At 38.3% G+C, this 12136-nt stretch overlaps 1 protein-coding gene and 1 long non-coding RNA gene across 5 annotated transcripts in view; one reads left to right on the top strand and one right to left on the bottom strand.

Annotated features, from left to right (window-relative positions):
• Positions 1-12136, bottom strand: part of TPX2 (TPX2 microtubule nucleation factor) — a 54363-nt gene that overhangs the window by 21752 nt on the left and 20475 nt on the right. For all 4 annotated transcript variants that reach the window (XM_070485721.1, XM_070485719.1, XM_070485720.1 and 1 more), the window contains exons 5-8: positions 10574-10700; positions 4085-4210; positions 3060-3188; positions 869-990 (exon numbers count right to left, since the gene is read on the bottom strand). In XM_070485721.1, the coding sequence (XP_070341822.1) occupies positions 869-990; positions 3060-3188; positions 4085-4210; positions 10574-10700 (504 nt within the window). The remainder of the gene's footprint in view (positions 1-868; positions 991-3059; positions 3189-4084; positions 4211-10573; positions 10701-12136) is intronic.
• Positions 1-12136, top strand: part of LOC139040317 (uncharacterized) — a 66682-nt gene that overhangs the window by 34346 nt on the left and 20200 nt on the right. The window contains exon 2 of the long non-coding RNA XR_011494609.1: positions 3297-3401. This is a non-coding gene — a long non-coding RNA (uncharacterized lncRNA). The remainder of the gene's footprint in view (positions 1-3296; positions 3402-12136) is intronic.

Here is a 12136-nt window from a genome sequence, read left to right as displayed (position 1 = left end):
TCTAACTTTGTTCACTCTTTACATATAACGCAAAACTTGAAACAGTCCTCAGGGACACGAATACGTGTGCTTTATTCATTGAGTACTACTGGGTTTGCGGCCCTTCAGTCAGACACAAACCATAAAGAGGCAGCAGGGGGAGAAGAAGCCCGTTTCCCAAATGTGGTCACAGCTCTGGAGACACAGAGTAATTGGAATACTTTTGATAGGAAAAGGCATCAATTGACTCTAAAAGCACACTTAACTAAGCATCTCTAAGAGGGACACCCTGCAAACACCGGAAGTGCTTCTTCACTCCAGTAAGCAGGACTTTAGAGCTTTGACTCCACCATTAACTCTAGGCCAGAGCAAAGCAGAACTCTGACCCCTTCTGCTCCCTCAGTCACACTTTTCCTCCAGCTACAACTGGACTTGCTCAGCTTTCTGTTCCTCTGCTTAGGATAAAATGGGAAAACAACAACAAAAAACTGGCCTGCTCAATTGCTTTACTTCTGTCTCAATCCTAGTCCCTTCTTTTTCTAATACAAACAAAAAGAATTGGGAGGAAAAAGAAAGAAGGAATTAATTCTACTTGAAGAAATGAGGAAGTCCTCATGGAAAAAGGCCTCAAAAGATGGATGTGACTTCTATAGATAGAGACGGAGAGAAACAGCATGCTGTAAGAAAGGGCTAATGTATGTAAAACATTCTAGGGAATGATAATTGGGATATAAATGGTACCCATGTCCAGCCTTCTAAAGAAACACATCTTTTTATGCAGACTACCAGACAAGACAGCCGTTTTTTGCTTTAGAGACTTCAAAAATCCATACACCAAGGTTACCAGAAGCACCCCATATAAATCAGACTCAACCAGAGCCAAGCTGACCTGCTCCTGCAAGAGCAAGTTTCTTGAATTCTTCGTTCTTTTTCCGCATCTCCATCACCTCCTGCTGCATTTTCATTCTCTTCTCCAACTCTTGCTCCTCAGTACTTTTTAGAAGCTTCCGCCTAAAGGGCAAATCAATAAAGGAGATAAGAGAGGAAAGGAGAAAGAGTCTCAATGATTCAAAATAATCTAAAGGCATTATCTAGATTAGATTTTTAACCTGTGACAAAATAACCATCAAAAACAAAAAGTAATATCTAATAAATCAATACCGAATTTGATAACACTATGAAAAAAAACCACGCACAACTTGTACTAAAATATTGAAAAAATTTAAGAAAAACTAGCTAGAATAGACTACACAAGGTATTACAAAAGAGCCACAAATTTGACTATAAAATGATTAGCTTTTATGCCAGAAGAAAAACTAAAATTAAAATAGCAGTAGGATGGGGAAAATAAGCAACAAATATGACAAAAGGTTAATGTACATAAAATATATACTGTGATACAAAGGACTTAGGAATAAAGCCAACTAGAGTTCAAATCGCAACCCTGTCATTTCATTTTCTGCCTATGTCATCTTGAGAAAACTATTTAACCTCTCTGAGCCTCAGTTTTCTTCACTGTAAAATGAGGAATATAAACACCTTCACAGAATATTTGTGACTCTTAAATTAGGTAATATTTCTGAGGTACTTGACACAGTAAAAGTTCAATTGAGAGTAGCCATTCTTAGTAATGACAACATCACTAAGACCACTTATAAATAAATAGAAAAGGAAACAGACTATTCACCCAAGCAGAAATATGGAAAAGATCTTTATAATAACAGTAATATAATCTTCAGTAGTATAATCTTGTTAGCAATCAAACAGATAAAAATCAAAATAATTTGATGCCATCAACATTATATCAAGTAAACTTGAAATTTTTTTTTTTTTTAGGAAGATTAGCCCTGAGCTAACTACTGCCAATCCTCCTCTTTTTGCTGAAGAAGACTGGCCCTGAGCTAACATTCATGCCCATCTTCCTCTACTTTACACATGGGACACCTACCACAGCATGGCTTTTGCCAAGAGGTGCCATGTCTGCACCCAGGATCCGAACCAGCGGACCCCAGGCCGCTGAGAAGTGGAACGTGCGCACTTAACTGCTACGCCACCAGGCTGGCCCTGAAATAATTTTGAAAGCAAAAAAAATCCAAAGCACATGAGACAAGAAAATAAAATATTCATTCAAAGCTGACGGCACTGGGGCCAGACCGGTGCTGCAGCGGTTAAGTGCGCACATTCCGCTTTGGCGGCCCAGAGTTCATCGGTTTCAGATCCAGAGTGTGGACATGGCACCACTTGGCAAGCCATGCTGCGGCAGGCGTCCCACATATAAAGTGAAAGAAGATGGGCACAGATGTTAGCTCGGGGCCAGTCTTCCTCAGTGAAAAGAGGAGGATTGACAGCAGATGTTAGCTCAGGGCTAATCTTCCTCAAAAGATAAATAAATAAAAATTAAAAAAAAAAAAGCTGACGGCACTGTAAATTCATACATTCATTTCAGAAATAAAATTGGCAATAAATATCAATAGCCATAAAACTAGTCTCACCCTTTGATAAAGGAATTTCTCTTCCCTTATCTTGAGGAGACTAAAAAAGGAAACTCAAAGAAAAGGCTCTGTATAAAGATATTCACTGATTACTTATAATAGTGAAAAATTGGAAACTGCATTTTCAACAGGAAATGGGTTAAATACAATTTGATAGAATATTAACAATCTATCAAAAAAGGATAAATGTGAAGATTTTGTAGCAGTACAGAAAAAAAGAAAATATGGCAAGTGAATAAAGTAGAATTCAAAGGTTGTTTATACGTGATTGTGAAAATATGTATCTTACTTGAGTAAAGACGAGAAGGGAGCTTGGCAAAATAAAAACTGTTCAATTTGGTAGTAAGAACCTTCACTAACTTTTTCCTTTTATATTTCTTTTAATTTGCTTTAATAGTATCTTTTTCTCAATGTTTAAGACTTGAGTACTCACCAGGACATGAAACAATTCACCTCACCATGGTTACAGTTTTAGGAGTTTCCCAAAGCTTAGGTACAAGCTCCACGTGCACCAAAACAGACTGCAGATGTACCCATTTGTCATTTTACTCTATTGACTCTCAAGTTAAATTCAGGAAAGAAGCATACCTTACAGGTGGTATACAAGACACAGTATGTCTGCTCTTGACCTTCTCTGGGGAAGACTCATTCTTTTCAGAAGTATCTTGATGAGCATTGCCTTCTTCCTCTTCCTCTGGCTTCTTTTTATTGCTAGAACTTTTGTTCAAAAGGACAAAAAAAATCCCCTCAATTCCCTAAAGCACGCCCAGCTCTACCCTCCTCCCCAAATCTACCACATATGGCTTAAATTTTCTCATTCCTTAGGACAAGAAGCATGCTTCAACTGCAAGATTCTTCCAAGAGTATCATCAGATCACACATACCAACGGCTACCACAGGTAAACTTTGAGAACACCAACAGAAGCCAAGGTAAGAGTTGTCTGCTGATGGTTCAGGAGGGTAGGGAGGGATTCCAACCGCTCCTCATCAAATACACAAACGGCAGACAGCTAGGTGCCTTCCCAATATCTATTCCACTTTCTTTCTTACTAATAGAACTCCAATTTTGTTAGGGGTGGCAACGTACAAAGGCAAAAGTATTGTACTTGCTTCAATAGCCTCTACTGCAACTAGAGGGTATCCAAGTGACACAGTTGGGCAACACATATGTAACAAGGGTTTCTGGAAAATATTTCACTTTTGTGACATGAGTGCTGTCCCTCTTCTTTTGCCATAGTCTCCTTCTTCTTCTCTTGAACGGGGATGTGATAGCTAGAGATATAGCAGCTATCATGTGAGAATGAGGCAATAAGCACAAGGAAGAAGCTAAGAAACATAGAGCAGCCATCTTGAGCAACAAGTATGAAAAAAAAGCTAAGAATCACAGAGATGCTGCCCTGGCAATTTTTAGTCACTGAACGAAAGCCAACAGCAAACCAACTTCTGTGAAGCAAATAAATCACTATTCTTTAAAACATTCTAGCTGAATAGGCTATTACTTACAGTAAAATACAGTCCTAACTGATAAGCATACGAACAAGCACCGTGTATTCTGCTTGCTATTAACTACAGGAGCCAACAACTGACAAGTGACAGAAGCTGTGGCTACTTACACTTTCATTTTTTTGGAGGGTAGAATCTCATTGATCACAGGAGTAGCACATCTCTTGGCTTTCATTTTTACATGGTGTTTTTCTTTCTGTTCCAAATCCTTCTGAGCAGAGAGTCTAACAGATCTTCTGTGGTAGAGGAATTGACAAAATTTGTGTGAAATGAATACATCTATTACAGATACATAAAGGTTCCTCAGAAATGTGAAAGTCTGTCAAACTGCAAAGGGCTATACAAAGTTTAGTGGGATCCTTTCCACTCTAAAAATCTAATTTCTCCTTGTCTTACTGATAGTTTTTGAAATTTCATCATAAAATATTGGTACTTAAATGCATTTTGGTGTTTACAATTAGACCTCAATAAAGCTGATTTTTTTTTTCTTTAAAGGCACTGGCAATCACCTAGTACAACTCCCTCCTTTTATAGGTAAAAGTAAGAAGAGATGTTACATAGCTAAATGCTGTCAGGCTTGAAATTAGATATCAGATCTCCTGGAAATTGACTAAGATATTTATTTTCTCCTTTTTCTTTTAGCCACACCCCCCCTTTCCATGTTAAACTGTAACACATACCAAAAAGTAAACAAAACAACAATTAAGTTAAATGATTACAAAGTGAAGACTCATGAAATCACCTCCTAGGCTAAGAAACAGAACACTGGAAGTAGCTGCTATCTTGACTTGTTTTATGGTAATCATTACTTTTTCTTTATCATTTTACTATATAAACATGCATTCCATAAACACAGTATATTCATTTGGACAGAAAACAAAAAACAAACAGAAAACTTTATATAACAAATCAGACTACTACAAGTATTTTTTTCTGTCTGATTTATTTCACTCAACATTAGGTTTGTGAGGTTCAACCACGTTGATTCTTGTAGCTTTAATTCACTGATTGTCAATGCTGTCTAACATTTATTGTAGGAATGTACTGCTATTTACCCAGTCTACTGTTGATTCTGTATGTCTCTCAGTGCACATGTTGCTGTTGGGTATGTTAAGTCATACGATTGCTAGGTCACAGGACATTGGTTATGTCAACTGAAGTTGTCTCCAAAGTGCTTATACCACTTTATGCTTACACTGGCAAGATTATAAGAGTCTGCTTTGTTCTACATCCTCCTGAACATTTGGTATTGTCAGATGATTTAATTTTAGCCATATTAGTTGGTATGTAGTAGAACCTCATTGTGGTTTTAATTTGCTTTTCCCTAATTACCAGTAGGACTGAGCAACTTTTCATGTTTATTGGTCACTTGGTTATCCTCTTTCATAAAGTGCTAGTTCAAGTCTCTTGCTTGTTTTCTACTGAGTTGTCAATCCTTTTCTAATTGATCAGTAAGAATTCTTTATGTACTACGAATATGAACCCTTTGTAGATTTTATGTGTTACAAATATTTCTCCCACTGTGGGGGTAGGATTTTTACTCTCTTTATGGTATCATTTGATTAGATAAATGTGCTCAAATACATCAAACTCCATCCCCATTATGGCCAGGGCTTTGCTGTGTGTATCCAATTTAAGAAATCTTTCCTTATTCCAAGGTCATTAAGATATATTTTCCTATACTTCCTTATACGAGTTTTTTCTTTTTTTCCCCCTGCTTTATTTCCCAACCCGCACCCCCTCCCACCCACCCCCCCCCCCCCCCCCCCCCCCCCCCCCCGCCGCCGGTACATAGTTGTCTATCTTAGTTGCAGGTCCTTCTAGTTGTGCGATGTGGGACACCGCCTCAACGTGGTCTGACGAGCGGTGCCATGTCCGCGTCCAGGATCCAAACCCTGGGCCGCCGCAGCGGAGCACGCGAACTTAGCCACGGAGCCGGCCCCTTCCTTATACGAGTTTTAGCTTTCATATTTAGATCTACAATCCCTCTAGAACTCTTTTCTATGGAGTGAGGTAGGGGCCAAGCTTCATTTTGTTCTATTTAGATATCCATTGTCCAAGCATTATTTTTTCAAGGGTGGGGAGTGCGGGGCGGGGGGGGGGGGGGGGGGGGGGGGGGACATTCTTTCCCCATAGGTCTGTAGTACCACCTTTGTCATATATCTCCATATACTGGAGAGTGAGTTACTCTTTGATTCCACTACTGTCATTGATCCTTAAGTAATACACAAAGCTTTAATTTCTGTAGCTTTATAAAATGCCTTGATATCTAATAGACACTTGAAAAGTATCTTGGTTATTCTTGGACTTTTGCATTTCTGCATAAATTTTGACATCAACTTATCAATGTCCAAAATGAAAACCATTGGGATTTTTATGGGTATTGCACTGAATCTACAGATCAGTTAGGAAGAATTGGCATCTTTACACTATTGAGTCTCCCAATCCTTGAATATGGTATATCCTGCCATTTATTTAGATTTTGTTTAATTTCTCACACTTCCTGTATAGAAGTCCTAAACACTATAAGAGATTATTTGATTTTCAAATTTTTATGCTATTGCATAGAGTACCTAATTTTCAAATCTTTATTATGGAGAATTTCAAACATATTAAAAAACGAAGAGAATAATATAATAAGCTGCCAGGTACTCATCATTCAGCTTCAAAAATTATCAACTCATAGCCAATCATGTATCAATTTTCCCTTTATCATTCCCCTAGATTTTGAAGCAAATCCCAAATTTCATATCTTTTAATTGCAAATATTTTCATATTAATCCCCAAAAGAAAGTAGTCATAAAAAAAATATGGAGTAATGAAGAGTGAATTCATCAGGCAAATCTACCTGCATTTTACTACAAAATGTATACAAAATAGAAAAAAATGACTATTTGAAGGGACTGGAAAAAGTAACCAAAAGCAGGCAGAAAGCAGAAGAACGTGAATCCATGAAAAACAGCAACTGCAAAGGATAAGAATTATGAGTTAGTAGCTTTTTTGCCTGAAGGTGTTCCCCAAATGTGGCAGCTCCAGCAGCAGAAAACTTCAGTCTCACTTGCTATGGATAACAGAAGATAGAATCAAGGCTAGGACAGCAGCTGGAAATCTAGGTGGAAAATTCTGGAAGTGAAAGATGCACAGAAAAGGTGTAACCCAAAATCTGAACAAAAACTCCACAAATTCTTGCTTGACTGCTAAACTATGCATGTTTAAGAGAGACCTAGGGGGCGCAACGAAAAAGCAAGCAGAATCTCGTGAGCTATCCATCCTTAAAAGATATTACTGCAGGACTTGCCCAGTAGCATAGTGGTTAAGTTCACGCTCTGCTTTGGTGGCCCAGGGTTCACAGGTTCAGATCCCTGGTGCAGACCTAGCACCACTTACCAAGTCATGCCGTGGCAGCATCCCACATAAAATAGAGGAAGACTGGCACAGATGTTAGCTCAGTGACAATCTTCCTCAAGCAAAAAGAGGAGGATTGGTAACAGATCTTAGCTCAGGGCCAATCTTCCTCACAGAAAAAAAAAAGAGAGAGAGAGAGAGAGACATTACTGCACTAGGAAGACTAGTGAGTTTGCTGCTTTTTTTATTAAGTGAGTCCCCAATGTGTATACAGTAGGATGGCACAAAGCTAAAGTCTACTAGCTTGAGATGTCAGAAGACAAACATCAGGGCTGGCAAAATACCTGGAAATTTAGAGGCAAAACTCCACAAGCAAGAGAACCACAGAGAGAATGAACACTTAAACCTGAGTATAAACTCTACTCAAAATCTTGGCTGACCACGAAACTTCACAGGCACAGGGGAGACTTCAGGAAGCCAGAATGAAAAAACGGCAGATATATGAATGGCCAATAATCGCATGAAAATATGACTGATATCATCAGTCATCAGAAAAATGCAAATGAAAAACACAATGAAATATCATTAGAAAGACTGGTAATACCGAGTGTTGGTAAGGATATGGAGCAACAAACTCTTATATTGCTACTGGGAATGTATAATGGTACAGTCACTTTGGAAAACATTCTGGCTGTTTCTTATAAACATAAACTTTACAGTATGGCCCAGCAATTCCATTCCTAGGTATTTACCCAAGAGAAACACATGTCCTCCCAAAGACGTATAAGCAACTACTCATAGCAGCTTTATTCATAATAGCCCCAAACTGGAAACAACTCAAATGTCCATCAACCAGTGAATGGATTAAATATACTGTGGTATATCCATTCAATAGAATTTATTATCAGCAACAAAAAGAAATAAAATACTAACACATGCGATGAGATATGGATGAATCTCAAAAGCACACGCCAAGTAAAAGAAGTCAAATATAAAAGAGTACATACTATATAATTCCATTTATAAAAACACCTAGAACAGGCAAAGTTAATCTATCGTGACAGAAATCAGAACAGTGGTTGCCTCTGGGTGGGAGAGTGAGAAGGCAGAAAGAGCTGTAAGGATTGACTGTAAAAGGGTAGGGATGAGGGAAATTTCTGAGGTGATGGAAATGTTCTGTATATTTTGATTGTTATGGGTGCATGGTGGTATACATTTGTCAAAACTAATCAGACTGTACACAAGATCTGTACATTTTACTATATGCAAATTATACCCCAATAAAATTAGTTAATTTTAAAAAGCGGACTGGGAATCATAAAAATTAGAGAGAAGGCAAAGCATATGAAGACATGACCATTTTGGACCATTACTTAAATTCAACATACAATGAAGTTATAAAGTCAAGAGAATTACTTGGTGTCTTTAGGGAGAAATGGCTAAGGGATGAGATTCCAAAAACTAAAACATGTATTTGTATTAAAGCAACACCTCCATGGAAAAATTATTACTACAGACTACAGCCTTGTTAATGCTTAACTATTCTGTGTCAAACAAGTTTTGGCCATCTTTTAGCCTACCCATGGAAACTATGTGAAAATAGAACAGTAGGGAATTTGTATGATTATCTACACTTCCTAGTCCATCCGCTGTTCCTTTCTAGATTACGTATCTTTGGACTAAGATAAATATCAGATCTGAGACAAGTGGCACTAATGTTTTTTACCTCTTATTACGCATTCCCATAATGCAGTATCATTTAAAAAGTACTGTCACATATCATCTTATTTGGATCTTTCTTATAGTAAGCCTGAGAAATATGATTATTCTCAGTAAACTGAAGTTTTTGAGTGGTAGATGTACCTGCCTTCAAAACAAAACAAAAAACCACTCACTGTGGCTGGTTAAGTGGTATACTGGTTAAGTTTGGTGCATTCTGCTTCGGCAGCCCAGGTTCATGGGTTAGGATCCCAGGCACAGACCTACACCACTTGTCAGCCACGCTGTGGTGGTGACCCACATATGAAGTAGAGGAAGATTGGCACAGATGTTAGCTCAGAGCTAATCTTCCTCAACAAAAAAAATAATTAAGAAAAAAACCATTCAGGCCTTCTGACTCTCAGAGCACCTGGTTTCCTGCCATACCATCATTTCCAAAAAGCATTCCAGAATTCGGTTAGGATGAGGGACAATTTTATACATATATAAAATGGAGATGCCAAGACACTAACACTTTTTTGTATTCTGAAGGAATCTGTAGGATACTGATTCGCTTTTCCATAGGTCTCACTTCAAACTCTAAACATGGAACAGAAATCATAGAATCAACCAATAGCAATCTCTTAAGATTCCTGTGATGTATACCTAGCTGGTTGAAATTTCATAAATTCTTTGATTAAAATGAGCTTCTTTACCAGAAAAGATTAGAAAAAGCTTGCATAATACCATCCTCAAAAGTTGATATCCTTGTGGCAGCATGAGCCTTTGCAAAGGATAACTTCATCACTTCTGAGCAATATTAAATACTCTGCCATTCCTCTTCCTTGAGGATATTCTAGGTGACACTAAAGTGTAAAGCAATAAACTGTCCTGCAATTTAAACATGATGGTGGTGGGAATTATTAGACGGCAGAAGTTTTAAAAAACCTAATTTGAATAGATAAGCTTTTGATTAGTGCCTTGTGAAGGCAACTAATAATAAGATGGACAGCTCGCAAACACTGTGTTTTTATTATCAAAAAGAGGATACTGATGCAAAATGCAACAAAGACATGAGATGTTCTGAGATCGCTAGTGCCAAGATTGCAGCTTAACCCACACATCTTTCCATTTGTTCATTCATCAAGTATTTATTCAGCTTCTGCTCCTGCAGGACACTGTTAGGCACTAGGGATATATGACACTTGCCCTTATAAAGTTTACCGACAACCTATAAACAGGGGAAAAAAATCTGTCAAAATCCACATGAATAAATGTAAAATTACAACCCATGTTGATGGTGCAAACAGCAAGGGCTTTGGAACCAAGCTGATCAGTTTGAATCCTGGCTCTAAAATAGACTTGGCTTGGGCAAGCAACTTAGTACCCCTGAGCCCTTGTCTGTAAATTAAGCATATAACCTACAACTCACACATGTTATGAAGATTAAATAAGGTGACATAAAGAGTCTACAAAAGATGAGACAAAGTAGGTGCTCTGTTCAGTTTGAACATTATTTATATAACCACCACTTTTGAGCCCCAAAACAATCTTACCTCTGAGGCTGGGCTGGAATATTTTTTGATGTAGCTCCTTCGACTTCCAGGGAAGAACAAGCATTTGATGGAATCGACTGTTCCACCAGATTTTCTTTTTCTGCCTCTTTGTAGTAAGTGTTGTCAACTGTAGGACAGCAAAAACTAGTCAGCACTCAAATCCCAAGGAAATAAGTTGGAGATGAGAGACACATCTATATATATGTGACTTAATAGAGAATTCTAGGTTAACAATTTTATCTATGTGTGTATGTCTGTATATATAGCCATCCTAAGCAGTGGAACCTTTAGTTCCAGTGGAATCTTACACAAAAGACCAATTTATAAAACCTACTTTGGTTGAAGCAGAAATGAAGTATCCAGGGCCCTGCCTATTTGTCAGCCTAAGAAACTATCTCAGAAAAAAAAATACCAAACATTTCCTCATGACATTTTATTTATTTATTTTTTTTAGATTTTATTTTTCCTTTTTCTCCCCAAAGTGCCTCTGGTACATAGTTGTATATTTTTAGTTGTGGGTCCTTCTAGTTGTGGCATGTGGGATGCCGCCTCAGCATGGCTTGATGAGCAGTGCCATGTCCACGCCCAGGATGTGAACCGGTGAAACCATGGGCCGCTAAAGTGGAGCGTGGGAACTTAACCACTCAGCCACAGGCCGGCCCCTCCTCACGACATTTTAAAAAGATAAAATTCTGGGGCCGGCCCAGTGGCGCAAGTGGTTAAGAGCTCATGTTCTGCTTCAGCGGCCCGGGGTTCGCTGGTTCGGATCCTGGGTACGGACCTATGCACCGCTTGTCAAGCCATGCTGTGGCAGGCACCCCACATAAAATAGAGGAAGATGGGCACGGATGTGAGCTCAGGGCCAGTCTTTCTCAGCAAAAAGAGGAGGATCAGCCTCAGATGTTAGCTCAGGACTAATCTTCCCCCCCCCAAAAAAAGAAAGATAAAATTCTGAAATTTTCCGTAGAGAAAAAGAAGTCACCTAAGATGTAAGGAAAATAGGATAAGCTGAACTCCTTATCAGCAACACAGAATGATAGAAGATGAAAGAACAATGCCTTCAAAGTAGCCAAGAAAAAAATTTTTTAATCTACAGTTCTATATTAAGTCAAACTTTCAATTGTATACGAAGGCAGAACAGAGCCATTTTCAAACATGTGAGAACTCCAAGTTCTCTTCTCCTGCACCTAATCTAAGGAAGTTCCCTAAGGATGTACTCCTGCAAAATGAAGTACAAATGAAAGAATATAAGTAAGAAGACATAAGATCCAGGAAACTAGGCAGCAAAGATATCAAGGAAAATAATGCCCTCCAAAAAAACACAGCAGTTATATTTCCAAGGATCATTGTCCAATATGAAGCAAGCTAAGTATGACAAAACTTTAAGTAATTGACAAAGTTTAAAGAAAAGAGAATCTACCTGACCTCGCTGGCAGGATCATCTTTATGTCGCCCAGGGGCTGTGACAATGGAACTGAGGAGAACCAAGCAGAACTGAGAAGGAATGCAGTTGCATCACACTAACTGACCGGGCATTGAACAATATTTACATAATCATAAAAA

This window comes from Equus asinus, chromosome 15 (assembly GCF_041296235.1).
Source record: "Equus asinus isolate D_3611 breed Donkey chromosome 15, EquAss-T2T_v2, whole genome shotgun sequence".
NCBI lineage: Eukaryota > Metazoa > Chordata > Mammalia > Perissodactyla > Equidae > Equus > Equus asinus.
This window is presented reverse-complemented; position numbering and strand designations above follow the sequence as displayed.